At 39.2% G+C, this 15,009-nt stretch overlaps 2 protein-coding genes across 7 annotated transcripts in view; both read right to left on the reverse strand.

Annotated features, from left to right (window-relative positions):
- The window catches only part of 5-HT1B (5-hydroxytryptamine (serotonin) receptor 1B), a 61,702-nt gene that overhangs the window by 21,601 nt on the left and 25,092 nt on the right, over nt 1–15,009 (reverse strand). For all 6 annotated transcript variants that reach the window (XM_043414711.1, XM_043414712.1, XM_043414710.1 and 3 more), the window contains one exon: nt 8,252–8,385. In XM_043414711.1, the coding sequence (XP_043270646.1) occupies nt 8,252–8,385 (134 nt within the window). The remainder of the gene's footprint in view (nt 1–8,251; nt 8,386–15,009) is intronic.
- LOC122408101 (uncharacterized) lies at nt 9,539–14,364 on the reverse strand. Its single transcript, XM_043414698.1, has 4 exons — nt 14,063–14,364; nt 12,690–13,438; nt 12,436–12,591; nt 9,539–10,624 (listed from the first exon to the last, which is right to left on the reverse strand). The coding sequence occupies exons 1-4, from the start codon at nt 14,190–14,192 to the stop codon at nt 9,614–9,616; spliced, it is 2,046 nt and encodes a 681-aa protein (XP_043270633.1). The 5' UTR covers nt 14,193–14,364; the 3' UTR covers nt 9,539–9,613.

A 15,009-nucleotide genomic window follows, 5' to 3' on the forward strand; every position in this document is an offset into this window, starting at 1 on the left:
TTTAACAAAAAGAAGGGTAAAAGCGCATTTAAATGTTTGAGAAGGGTAACTCGACACGGTGCCTTTATACGGGGCGTTGGTGTCGCGCATCCAAAATGTGCTACGTACAGATCCGAAATCCGGAAGGAAATAATTCTCTTTTAATGTTTGTGACTGTAGGAAACACGCTTGGCAAAAAAACAGTGGCGCGCAGCAAGCTCACGTTTTCCATGAAATTAACGCGTTCGAACGTACGCTCTCGCCGGGAGCGACATCGAGACGTAAAAGCAAAACAAACGAAAAAAATAGTATATGCAAGAGCAGGGAGTGAAATAAAAAGTGAATACGTAAAAATAAAAGCACCGAATTTCGTGGAAAAAAGGTATCAAAACGAACCATGAATTTATCACGGCGAACGTTTCAAAAATTGAACCCAGCTGCGAGGCTTTCCCCAACTATATCCAACGCAAAGTATTAATATTTCATTTCGAAAATGTACAGATAAAAAATAATAACAATGCCCACGTGTGGGTGTGTAGAAAAATACAGATAAATTCTGTCTCGCGTACACATGCGATGGTTATGGTTATTTTCATAGAGCTTCCATTCTGTACCACAGCGATATGGGAATGCTCTCACACACAGAGCTATATCGATTTTTCTCACGAGTTCTCGTTGCCCGACTCTGCCATCTTTCGGACTCCTCACCAACGAGCATTCAAGAGTTTCTTCCTGTTGCATAAACCGCAGACTTTTTTATCTTATCGTCATCCACGTGGAATATCTTCATTATTTTAATGCCACGCGCGATATCAATAGCTGATTATCGACGTAGATAAATAAGCCACTGCGCGCTCACGATTTCTGGTTATTACGGCGGTCCCGGTGCTCGAAAAATGTGGTTGCCCGTTCAGAATTGAAATTTTCTGTCGCAACGAAAGTTGCAGGGAAAATAGGGAAGACGAGGAAACTGGATTTTCATTTTTGATATTGCTGCGCACCATCTCCGAGTTTTCTCTCATCTGCTTGGTTGAAATTCACCACAGTCACTTGGCAATCGACGTGAAAAATACTTTTCATCTGAGCAGTCACTTCTCCGAGTATCGGCGCCGCTAAGGACTGCTCGATTCGACCGATCGCTTACGCAGTCGCACACCCTCCGTGCGCTCGTCACTTTCGATCTATAGTTTGAGCAATTATTACTTAATCGAGCATAAAATTATACTGTAAATCACCTCGTGTGCCTAATGAGCTTGATAACATCGCGGGGACAAAAGGCCGAGCAAATGGCTACTTCGTTATGAATGAATTGGAGATAAGAATGGCGGAGGAAAAATAGGGGGGATTAATGGGGTTTAAAAATTACGGGGAGGGTGGTCCTTTGATACTAGAAAAGTCAATTGTACGCGTACCGCGTACACACACTGAGCAGAAATGAAAGGGATTTATGAAGACGTTGGTATATACATTTATTTATACGGGCGAAGTGCACGTTAATTGCGGTGCCAAATCCTTTGTAGCAGTGGATAGCCGGGACCCTCGACGTTAATCACATTTTAATGTATATTACCGTAGAACGTTAGCCACTCATCTCTGGCTTTCGTACTACACGAATCTAACTCTTTCGGCCTTTCGTTGTTTAACGCTCTCTCCCCCGGTCTCCCTTTTTCGGAGCCCCGGCCCGACCACGAGGCCGGCCCGACTCGGGCGAAATTCCCTCAAATTCGACCCAGTTACTGTACTTTCGTTGGAATTGCTCTTTCGCTCGTTGTCCTTTACGCAATGTGGCGGAAACTTAATTTAACAGACTCTATAACTGAATAAAACACTGGCTGTCAGAAACGTTAATTCCAAACCACTCGCAATAAAATTTAAAGCGTTCTCTACCAGACGAAATGCCGTTTGGAGGCACGAGATGGAACTAATAAACCTGGCGATTCAAGCAAAGAAATATTTGTGGGTACAACACGCTTCAGGAATGGTTTATTGCGTTTGAGAACTTCGACCCCTTCACCGCAATCAGCCACCCTTCAAGGATACTTTCGAGTGAAAATTCTTCCAAGTTTCAAGCAAATGGTATCAACGTTCCTTGATGTTGAACGAAGACGACTTCCAGCTTGGTTTTGACGAACGTTCGACTCTTATGAAAATCAATTCGGTTATCGAGCGTGTCACACTCAACAAAAGTTTTGAATTTTAATCAAGCCTCGAGTGATTTTTAATCGCATCTGTATATAGATAAAGCTGTTTTAACCGAGTCGTATAAGCAGACCAACGAATGAATTATTTGCACATTCAGAATTTTTATTCTTGGCCCGCCGAGAATTGTTTTCCCAGGGTGAAGAAGAGCGGCGAGGGAGGGGGGGGGGGGGGGGGGGAATGAGAACGAGGTTACTCAGTCCTGCGTTCTGTGCTCACTGGTCTGACGTGAGCCAAAGTCAAAAGCTGGTGAAAGAAAGAGGGGAGAAAAGGAGAGAGAGGAAAAAGAATGCACCTCGTCGAATTCAGGCTTTCTTATGTTCTGGCACTCGAGAAAATAAGAAAAGAAGAGATGCGAAAAAGAAAGGAAAGAGTGAAAATCAAGAACAAAAGAGAGGGAGAGTCGGTAGAAATATACGAACAGCAATAAGAAAGTGGCATTCCCTGGAGAATCGACGGAAGAGCTGCTTCGGACGCACACGTTTACCCGCTCTCGTGTATACTTTTTTCCTCATACTTTCCCCCGTGGCTTCGTGACTAACCTACAGTTTGAGCTTTCGTGCTCGTCCCAACAAATTCAATGCAATTCTTATGAAGCTTTCGTAAGAGCAATAATCTCAACATGACGATATTTACAATGAATTAACAAAAAGTAATCCAACATCAAAGTCTTCTCAGGGAACACGTTCTTCTTGTAGGAAAAGTGAAACTTCGCTACTTTTTTGCCTCCTGAATGTTCCAGACAGCCGTGGGTTACTCAACTACCTTTTTTTTCCTCTTCAATCGCATATTCTGGACACGCTACAAAGCTTTTTCCATTTTCTATATGCAATATACACAAATACATTCCCCCGAACACGTGATACCTTTCTTCTTGTGGTTTCACTCGTTTTTTGCCTACGATTCAGCAGAAATAACGCGAACGTCGATATCGCGGCTGAGGAACGGCATGGTGGAAAAAAAGAAGAAAAAAAAAAACATTTATTGTCGACCGGCTGATATTGGATTTGGACTGTGAACATGTACGTACGTTCGCCGGAACCCCCCGCCGTACGATTGTGATTGGAGAGCCTTGGAATAGCGGGCAATTTTTTTCTCCTTCAGTACTTCACTTGCTTTTATCTTTATTTTGTAGACGTTTTTTTTTCGTCTAATGTTTGTGTGATATACGGCTGCTCCACTCTAGTGTTACGAGATAATGATTTTTTGCCGAGACAGCGCGGAGTATTTCAACCCCCTTTTTTAGCCTGCCCGTCCAAATGTAAAAGTCTATGTTTTGTTGATAAACATTTACGTTTTTTATTAACGGAGAGTGATAAAAAATTGAGCATTTTATCGAGATGCTCTATGGCCCGGCATGACGAAGCACCTTCGCCCAGGTAATACACGGTTTCTGTGAATTTCTTTTCTCCCTCAAACTCCCTGGGAACACGTTCCTCATCAATCGATGATGGAGTAATGGACATCCAACCGGATGCCAAACGCTACACTGCGTTTGCTCGCCCACCTGAATATATCAGCCCAGCAGATATTACAACGTGAATACAGTTTCAATTATGCACGAGAAACTGTACAACGCTCGCCCATAATTAATGACGTTTACATTAATGGTATACTACTCTCTTACGCGACATTACCAGCGAATATTAATGATGCATTATCTCATCGCTATAGAATATTATAAATTCTGCAAATATTTCATCGTTGTGAAAAGCTCAAAGCTAATTAGTTTATGATGATAAATTTAATGCTGTACGAAAATTCTGCTCGTACGACGTTAATCGATGTCTGACAAAAGCGTCCGGCGATCTCTAATCCGTACGATCAAAAATCCCTCGCGATAAATTATTCGGTAACGTGACACCGGCGTTGCTTGCAACTCCGCATTGGAGTGTGATAACTCAAACTTTGAAGTTTTGCCTCCTTTGATTGCTGTTCAGGAATTCTCTTTCCAATTAATTTAGGAGTTGCTTTAAAATTCATTAATTTTTTCGATCAATCTTTCGAACAGAGTTTCTGAATATACGTTTCGTTAAAATCTGCCCTTTCAGTTTGGTAATTCTCTATTCGTTTGCCAATTTGAACAGGTTAGTTGTAAATTGCAGAGATATTAATGAAGAACAATGATAATCGAGTTGAAAAATATGCGAGGTCGCTCGCGTTCTGGGAGCATATTCGACGAAAATTCAGCCAAGATATTTAAACAAGGATGAATATGGAAAGGGTTTTGGAATATTCATGAATTCGAAATGAGAGTCGAAATTGATTGACTCGCCGAATAGAGAACAGTTACATAAAAATGTTTGAAAGTTAGAACAACGCGAACGCGAGAAATGTTTCATTGCATTGTATCCACTGAAGTAGCTCTCTCGAAAGGAAATAAGTGATTTGCTGTAATGTCTTTTGAAAAGACTTATCGACTTGTCGGGTAAGCGCGACGACGCGTTATTCGTTAAAAGAAACTTTGTTTCCTTGATGCTCTGCGAGTGGGACAATTAACAGAATTGATGAATGCACTTATGGAGTAAAACTCTCGTCCAACAGGCATTGCTCATCAATGCAACAGCGTCGCCCAGAAGCTATGAAAAAGTTTGGAAACTCCTGCTTCATCCCCGTTCCACCAGGATCCTCTCTCCGAACGCCAAACTCTCGCTTGCTCTCCTTCCCATTTACACTCTGCTTTCCTACCTTCGTCTCCAGCTCTCGCTCTCTCGCTCTTTCTTTCTCCATCTCCCTCTTTCCTTTCTCTTCTCTATCACGGATAGTTGGCTACACTAGAATGGTTCGATACTTTGGTAAAGGTTCTCCACTTTGAGTGGAGAGTACGCGCTGACGTCTCGCTTTTACAAAGTGTCCTCGCATCGTATTCTCGGAAATCGAGAGCGAGAGGTTTGTCCCGTCTCGCATTAAAACTTTCCTCCGAGACATAAAGAAAACGAAGCCCGTTGAGGCACGCCCCCGGTGCACAGAATTTACGAAGAGATTGATAACCTCTCAAATTACCACTTATATCCGACACATTATTCATGCGTACGTTTTCTTCCTCACGTCATATCCACAGCCGCTCTTATTAACGAGACAATCAGCTACAGATTGTGTCACGTGTGCTTAAGATTATTGAAAATTTGCGCAATACAGCGTCGCTGGAATTACTCTCGACGGAGCCAGATTTTCGTCAAGACTTACCCTATGAGCTTTTGGCATAATTAACTGCACCGAGCGTTACTCCGGTCTCGCATTACCGGTATGTTTAGTAGTGCAATATCGTTTTACTCACACGTGACGGAACAAATTTCCTCGAGGATATACACCATCTGTACAGCTCCGTAGGAAAGTAACGGTAATTCATAAGTTTCATTACGACCGAAACAGCTAACAATCATCTTTCTGGATAAAAACTCGGACTCTGATCCATATTTTGATTTCAAAAACTGCAATCGGGATAGACAAATTAGCATTTTTATCATTGACCCACGATGAATAATTTTCAACGGGTTTCAGAAAAATTTGCCAATTCCATTTCATTCCACGAACCCGATTTCATCGTTTTTCATCGTTAACGACGGAAATGAGAAACTAGAAAAAATCCGGGTTCAGATTGTTCGAGAGGAATTTGACCGCTGATTTTTGCTACCCGCACTCCTGAAAATTGTCGTTTTCTGAGGGTTAATGAAACGTGGAATTTCAATCTGAGGAAAGTTTACTGATTCTTTTGTGAATCCTCGGGTTCGTTCAAACGGAGGATCGACCGAAAGATATTTTTCGAGAGGTGTGCAGCTCTGACTCTTTGCTACGATCAGGAATCCACATGGTTCGCGATGATTCGAGTTTCCATAAAACCGGATGAACGCAGTTGCAGTTTTTCGATTTTTGAAATTTTCGGAAATTTTTGAAATTTTTGAACCTTGGAATTTTTTCATAGTCTATTGCCTGCCAAAATTTTTTTTTTTTCGGTCGTTACAACTTTGTCTCATTCCACTCAGAATCACTTGAAACATGTTTCGAACCCATCGTGGGAGGTAGTTTTTTCTATTTTTGAAATTTTCGAACCTTGGAATTTTTTCATAGTCTACTGCCTTCGAAATTTTTTTTTTTCTCAATTATTACAATTTTGTCTCATTCGACTCAGAATCGCATGAAACATGTTTCGAACCCATCGTGGGAGGTCATTTTTTCGATTTTTGAAATTTTCGAAACTTTAAAAAATTTTCGAACCTTGGAATTTTTTCATAGTCTACTGCCTTCGAAATTTTTTTTTTTCGGTCATTACAACTTTGTCCTATTCGGCTTTACAATAAAAATTCCATTTTTATCGAGCTCTGTTACAAAGCCCTACAAATATGTGGAAAATGTTGCGCTGCAAATTGAGCCGGGGGAGGTAAATTTTATCCTCGGCTTTGAGAATACAAGCGGTGGATGTTCGAAATAGTTCACCACAGTGGGGAAGTTTATAGGAGAACAGCCACGTTTTAGTCAGGCATGACAGACGATAATTGTCTCGGAGCACGTCATAACATAGGTCGAGATATAAATTCAAAGCGGTTTATTGTTGCACGAGTCACGAGTTCGAGTGTATTTTCGAGAGCCAGCATTTTCAGTGGAGTAAAATCGTTTCGGTCAGACCGTGAGCGGATTCCCTCGAATTTTCTTATTCCCCGCGCTTTTTTATGGTTTATTTCAAAATGAAAAAATCGGTTTCTCCTTTATCTGATTTTCCGTCCAGTCACCAAAAGCCATTCGAATAATTTTCACACTTTTCCTACAAAGCAATTGAATTCCTTCATTCCTCAAACTGGACTTACTATTATCATTGTTTGTCCATAAACCGTTGAGCACGCTCGTATTGTGCGAACTGCGCACATGCACAATATACATGAAAGTATAAAAAGGGTAATAAATAAATGATAATAATGCCACCGGTAGCCTCGTATCAGTTACACTCACGATAAAATACACACATTATCTCAGCTCATTTTCCGTTTTATCGGTGCTCATAGCACAGCTTATCACGATGTATATGAGCTGATAATATCTCGCGATCTTTTTGCTCTTCTGTTTTTTCAATAATTCATCGTACGATCTCACAGAATCATATTTCAGGGTTGGAAAACGGTGCAACACGAGGATTTCAAAGTGATTCAGGGCTAAGCTCGGCAGCGCTACGAAACAATATATTTTCAACTGCAACGAAAGTCGCATACATCATCGACGTAGCAACTTCGTATCCGGATATGCGAAAAATAATAATTGAAAACGCCGCGGCATGATTTATCTCGTTGGATCGGAATATTTCTGTGATCCCGCGCGAGTATATCTTATGCAAATTGCGAGGTTCGCCTGCCGGGTATGGAGGATCGCGGATCAAGCGGAAAAAGCACATTACCATTAACATGAATTTGTACATAAATTTATGGAAGCATATACGTCGCGTATTCATTTTTACGTAAATATTCAAAACCATATCGGTCGAAGAAAAAGTTTGTTCTGTTAGTTTTATACGAGAAAATGTGAAACGAATTGAATTTGTTCACCGGCAATCTTCGTTCAAAGATGTTTTTGACTGTCACGCAGCCACGTTCATAAAATTCACGGTCCATTCAATCGTTCTGATTATCCAGCTGAGAATCTACAGCACGTTGAAGTGATAATCTTCTTTAGAAGCGTTTTTTTTCAAGCTCGCTAAAAATACACAATTTCGCTATTTTTTCGGGTTTTTATAGGTTCACAGATGGAAAAAATATTGGAACTTTCGTTTCAGGCAATAATTACGATCTCCACATTGTGTACATGTACACAGCTAAATCATGTGCAAATTAGTATTTCCCACATTAAAAAAATGTTTTTGTGTTTTTGAAATATCCTCGAAACTATACAGAAAAGTTCGCTCGGGTGAGTTATTTCCGTCTATCCTATAAATATTCCCGAAAATAATCGATCTTTTTGACTTTCTACAGCAGGACCCCCTTAATGGATTCTTAATAAATGGACGGCAAAGTCCCCTATGGAGTAATGAAATCAGCCTGTTGATTAGAATTATAAATAGCATTTAATGAACATTAGAAAATTGACTCACCTCGTAAACAGCTCCCAGGGGCATAACTAGACACGCGACCATAAGATCCGCAACGGCGAGACTCACTATTAAGTAGTTCGCTACGGATTGTAAGTTCCTCTCCGATACGATTGCCGCTATGACGAATACGTTTCCTGCAACGTGAAATAAACAATATTCTTTGCTAAATAAATCGCTCTGTTTTCAATCAACGTTGTTTCTTCGCCTCTCCTTTATTAATATTGCATTATTTGTTTCAACTTGTAAAACCGCGATCCCAGACAACGAAAACGAATGGCTCCGAAGTAAAAATACAATACAATAAAAAAACTGTGGAAGCCGGCTTCGAATATATCCTCAAAAAAAATGTTGGCGAAAGTACAATGGAAAAAGTGTTGAGGGAACAATTCCGAGAATTCGCTTCGATGGATATTTGCAATGCTACGAAGATTTCATCGTTGGATGTATCTTCTGTGTATGGAACTGTATATAGAAATTTTTTTACAATAGCGACTATTCTTGGTCGGGATTCTATCGGTTTCGACCTACATTTAATTCGGTGAAACTGAATCTTGTGTAGGACGTTTTGTTCCGTTTTTGTATATGTTTCTTTCGTTTCTCAACGATTCCTGTATCGGTTTTCGGTATTGCAATAACAGCTGGGTCAGTAAAACATTATAAAAATACATATTCAACATGATTTCCATTGAAAATTATGCCGTGAGATTGAAAAGTTTGCGTTTTCAGCTTTCAAATTTGAATAAACGAAAAATTTGTTTAACCGCCGTGTATATGGATCTGGATTATTCGGTTTTCTCGCATTTTGTCCAAAACGAATGTGACAGAGGTTTATTAAAAAACGTTTTCTATATAGAATAATATTATTAAACGATTAAACGAACTTACTTGTAAGTGAAGTTCTATCGTGATTGTATGAAGCGCCTCTTCCGAAGAGATCAAACATGTAGTACCCCTAGGATGCACCGATGTCACCACATATTTAAAGTCTATATAAACTTTTTTACGTTGTTTGGTTGCCTTAGCAACCCGCTCTTTACCTCATATTTTAAAGTGTTGCCGTAACTATTGGGAAAAAACTTCAGATATTATTATATAATTCTGAATCTGGGTAATTATTGGGTGGGAGTGATCTCTTCGGAAGAGGCGCTTCATACAATCACGATAGAACTTCACTTACAAGTAAGTTCGTTTAATCGTTTAATTGTATTACGCGCCTCTTCCTCGAGATCAAACATGTAGATGTTTAAAGTCAGTTATGGCAACTGAACTAAAGTAGATAATCCGTAATAATCTGTCATTTCATTATTTATTATGAACTGATTACAACCAATTATAATTAACAAAAAACAACCAATTAATCCTTCATTCCCTCCTATCAAGAATGGCTCTTGCAAACGCATCTTTATTTATTGAAACATTACGATCATAAAATTTCGCAAACGTACTAGATTTAGATGTCCACCCTGCTGCTTTCTTGATAGCATCAATGCTCACTCCTTTTCTTTTCGCAGCCGAAGTTGATGCATGTCGTGTACTATAGGCATCGAATATATCGACGTCCACTCCACTTTCACCGAGTGTACTCTTTATCCATCGGCTTAATGTTTGACTCGAAACTGCCTTAAATGGCTTTTTTGCAGATATAAACATTCTCGTTTCAATTTCACGAATGCGTTTTGTTCTTGTAATGTACGTTTGGAGCGCTGAAGCCGCGCATATATTTTTATTTTCATAAAAATTCGGAATAATTAACGTCGGTTGTATTCTATTTTTACCCGACGTCTTAATTGTATCTGGTATTTTTATTTCTATTATATTATCCTTCTGTTCAATATTTCTTACGTCAATAAATGATAAAGTTTGCATACGTTGACCCGTGATTAATGCAAGAAGTGTAACGAGCTTAAATCCTAATTTTTCCAAAGGCATTTTCTCATTATCACCCCATTGGCACACGTGATCCAAAACTATTTGTGGATCCCATGTTGAATCATATTTTGGCTTTGCTGGGCGAACCTTTGAAATAGCTCTGAAAAATCTTTTGATACGATAATCTTCTCCCAATTGAGGACCATGGAGCAGCGCAATTGCTGACCGATATGAATTTAACGACCCGAAAGATGCATTATTTTTATACTCTTGTCCGAGAAAACTAATTACTTTTGGTACATCGTCTTTGTATGGATTAATCCTCAATCCTTGACAGAATATCCACCATTTTTTAATACCACTATTATATTGTTTAATTGTGGAATCCGAAATAGACGATATCATAAGATCTATCACTTCCTCAGGTATTTCTTTTTTCTTGAAGGCTTCCCTGATAGCGTCCCGACAACCAGGGTAATCCTCTCCCACAGTGGGTGTTGTTGTCTATTTAATGATCGTAAAAGATTAATATTTGGCTCAATATAATATGGTTCACTATCTAACATTGCCATATACAATGGAAACCAAGCTTGAGCTGTCCAATATGGCACCACAACAATTCCTCGACATTTTTCAAATTTGATTTTTTCCAATACTCGTAAAATAATTGAAAAAGGTGGGAAAGCATAGAAGAAATAATTTTTCCATTGAAGCGTAAATGCGTCGACAGCAATAGAATCTGGATCTCTGAACCAAGACACATATTTATCACATTTTGCGTTTGATCTTGTGGCAAACAAATCGATGTCCGGTTGCCCAAATCTAATTACAATCTTCTGGAACGTCTTACGTGTTATTGCATATTCCGTTTCTGGTTCCAACCGTCTTGATTCAAAATCTGCTTCTATATTCTCCTGAGATTTTATATATGATGCGAATATCCAGATATGCCTCTTTTCACACCATTCCCAAATCTCTTTAGCTAATTTGCTTAAACCTCGAAGTTGAATTCCACCCATTTTATTTACGTAAGCTATCGCAGTCGTATTATCTATTCTTAATAATACATCACAATTCGTTAAATTTGAGGCAAAACACTTGAGACCAAAGAATACGGCTAATAATTCCAAATAATTAATGTGATATCTCTTGTCACGCTCATTCCAATGACCGTTAGCGCGCTTGCCTTTACAATATGCACCCCAACCCGTATTTGATGCATCGGAAAAAATCTCGATTACAGGTTTGAATTCTTTGATCGTAACCTTTGCTGACATAATATTATTTTTCCACCATAATAAATCGTTTTGTAACCGATCAGAAAGTATCATCTTTCTCTCATAATTACCAGAATTTTTCTTGAGAGCTAAAAATTTTTCTCTTTCAAAGTCCTTCATATGGACCCAACCATATTTTAAGGTTGTACAACACCATCCTAACGTTCCTATGAATCCTGCAAATTCTCGGATAGAACATTCTTTTATTTTCCTGAACTTGTTAATTTGTTCAAAAATACCATTTCTCTTTTTTTCCGGTAATTCTATTTCCATGTACTTGGAATTGTAATCTAAACCTAGAAATTTTTGTGTCTTGGATGGAAACATTTTGCTTTTTCGTTCATTAATTACGAAACCGAGATGCTCTAGACAAGACCGTGTCTCAGTAAGATTTTCTAAACATGCACTATAAGTGTTACCCATTAAAAGAATATCGTCCAAATATATCACCGAAAAATATCCTCGTTCTCTAAGGTAACTCACTACGGGTTTCATAATTTTTGTAAAAGTGTACGGAGCTGAACTGAGGCCAAAAGGTAAACACTGGAACTCATAACAAACGCCTTCAAAAGCAAATCTCAAAAACTTTTTGTGAGCCTCTGCGATTCCAATTAAATAATATGCGTCTTTTAGATCGATCGTTGCTAAGAAACAATCTTTTTTCATCATTCTTTTAACTGTTTTCCAGTCTTCTAATTTAAAATGATCTGTTTTCACGAATGTGTTAAGGCGTTTAAGGTTGAGAATAAGCCGATGAGAACCATCTGGTTTTGGTACCAAAAAAATGTTTGATAAAAATTGACCTTTCATTGGATCGCATTTTTTAACAACTTGTTTTCGTATGAGTTCACTAATCTGCTTTTGAATTAATACTTTTTCTTCACCAGACCACTGAGGTTCGTTTGGTGGAACTGGTTGTGTTACTATACCAGTAAATGGAATTTTATACCCATCAATCCATCCCAAAATTGTTACATCAGTTGTAAACTGTTGCCATTGCTTCTTAAACTCTCTTAACCTTCCCGCTAGCACACTTACATCTATCGCCGTTTGTGTCGTTCCGTTTGAATGTTCCTCGATGAATTGCGGTTCCGATAATACGATCCCTTGTCTTGTGTCTTGTTGGTTGGTCTTTGCCCGCTCACCCTTGTATTTGGAACCATCATCTTGTAACGATAACTTCGGGCCGGGCTTCTGAAGTTTTTTGAATTTTTGTTTATTTGATGTTTTGTCGTTTTTGTTGTTTGTTTGAAATCTTGTGCAGATCGTTGAAGCGCTTTTGATGTTTTTACTTTTTCTTCAAGATCTTTCCCGAATAACCATTCATTCGTGACTGTATCCTTCAAGGTTTCTCGAATCGAAGGACTTATGTTCCTCAAGATCAAACTCTTACGAATCTCCGTTTCGTCATGTTGAAGATCCGCGAGAAGATTGGCCGTGCTACTTAAACACTCTAAAAGTATCAATTTTTCTGGACCATCCCCCTTAAGCACAAGATCTAATGCTCTTCCCAACGCAGCCAAACCGGTTCCAATTTTTGTCTGAGTTTCCACAATTCGTTCATCTCTTTTTACAATGTTAACTTCCAAAGAAGCTTTAACCTCCAAATTTAATTTAGGAGGATCAATAATTTCGCAATTTTTTGGTGGAGAATATTTCTTCAAAATCTCTGATCTTTCTTCATCTGGAAGTCCTTTTTTAATAACATCTTCCCATCGACTGGCCAAACTATTATGAATTGGCGGCGCTAATGTTCTCTCTTGGATAAGACGTTTCCCAATAAGCCCAAGAACCTCTGGTTCTAGAACGATGTCATTCGATTGTGTCTCTGCACCTTCTTCTCCACTCGTCAATGAATTTTTTCTTTCTTCTGCATTTAACACAACAACCTCTTCTGTTTCATCATTCGCGTCCTCTTCAGATCTCATCGAATTTCCGTCAGATATATCGTCCCTGCCCGACGATTTCGACGAACGCTGGTCTGCAACGCTTTTTTCGTCGCTAAAATTGTCAGATTCTCTCGAACAACGTCGCTTTCTTCCTAGATAACGAAAAAATTGAAAAAACTATTCAACAACTTTCATTGTTTTACAGGTTAAGTCTCATTTCGAAATGTACATCACATATGTAACCATTTATTACGATATACGAATTCATCTGTGTATATTCTCTGCCGGTTGTACCGACCAGAGATAAGTATACCATCATCAAGAAACTCTGTAAAATCTCGGGACAGTTACATTGACCGCCCTGTCGTCTGTATTAATGCACACGTCAATCTTTTCACTCTCTCCGCCGGTTGGACCGACACGAGAGACATCACTTGACCCAAATTCACCTATATCTTTTATCAAGGTTAATTCTCTCTGCCGGTTGGACCGACAAAAGAGTTTTGGATTCGTATGTGATTTCAAATTCCAAATCTGCGTACGACCATTCGAAATTTTTCTCCGCCGGTTGGACCGACACGAGAAATGTCATTCGTAACATATCCTCCTTTATGTTTTCCACACAGGTTAATTCTCTCCGCCGGTTGAACCGACAGGAGAGCTCGGATTACATGTGTGATTTCGTATACCAAACTTATCGTATAATCACTCGAATTCTTTATCTCCATTTAGACACGCAAAATATCGATTCACACAATCGATTTCTTTCTACTTACTATGATTTTTCGAATGTTTGTGTCTACTTTTTTCTCTCAATTTCTTATCCAATCGTTTCATCAACATCCTCAAATCTTCTGCTTCTCCTGACGAATCTTCAGAATCTTCTGAATATTTCCTTTTTCCCATATTACGGATTTTTTATTTATTCGCTTGTGGCTTAATCGGCACAACGAAGAAGAATGAGGTAAAGAGCGGGTTGCTAAGGCAACCAAACAACGTAAAAAAGTTTATATAGACTTTAAATATGTGGTGACATCGGTGCATCCTAGGGGTACTACATGTTTGATCTCGAGGAAGAGGCGCGTAATACAATTCAATTGTAAAGGATTTCGAACTGACGTTGTCTCCTCATGTGCATATTCGTTACATTGAAATGCGAATAAAATAAATGACGTTCGCTCTATCCGATTTTTACTCCCATCTCAATATCCCTCAAGGGATTTCCGACTCGTGCGTTGCATATTGAACGAATATTTTATGCAAAATGTTACAAATCGAGTGGGTGCGAGGATAAAAAAAAGGTTAACGCCAAGCGACCGACGCACATCTTCGTGTTCCACATTCCCCTCGGTATCTCGCATGAATATCTTTACACACATATTTGTCATGTATACGTATTTGCATCCATATCCGGTAAGCCGTAAACGTGCAACGGTTGTTTGATGTACTCGAGTTTAGCAGTGAGAGGAATTTGGAAAATATGATTATGAGGTCGGCGAGGGCTGGGATAACAAAAAAAAAGAGATAAGTTATAGGGAGGCGAGAAGAATGACGCGAGGAAGGATACAGGAAAAAACTTTCTCATAATGGAAGAAGCGGAAGGAAAAAAGCGGAGCGAGTTTGTTTCGTAATTCTCGTGTTGGCGAGGTTGATTATGGCGAGCTTTTTTGGCGGATTTACCGCAAAAGGATTTTCGTCGACGAACGGAAGGAGAGTCCTGCTT

Source organism: Venturia canescens, chromosome 3, assembly GCF_019457755.1.
Source record: "Venturia canescens isolate UGA chromosome 3, ASM1945775v1, whole genome shotgun sequence".
In the NCBI taxonomy this organism is placed as follows: Eukaryota; Metazoa; Arthropoda; class Insecta; order Hymenoptera; family Ichneumonidae; genus Venturia; species Venturia canescens.

Coding starts and splice junctions, on each gene's coding strand:
- LOC122408101 (XM_043414698.1), bottom strand. CDS start 14,192: ATGGGAAAAAGGAAATATTCAGAAGATTCTGAAGATTCGTCAGGAGAA. Junction 12,592..12,689: donor GGAAAGATCTTGAAGAAAAA/GTAAAAACATCA, acceptor AAAAAACTTCAG/AAGCCCGGCCCGAAGTTATC. Junction 10,625..12,435: donor CGACACAAACGGCGATAGAT/GTAAGTGTGCTA, acceptor ATCATTAAATAG/ACAACAACACCCACTGTGGG.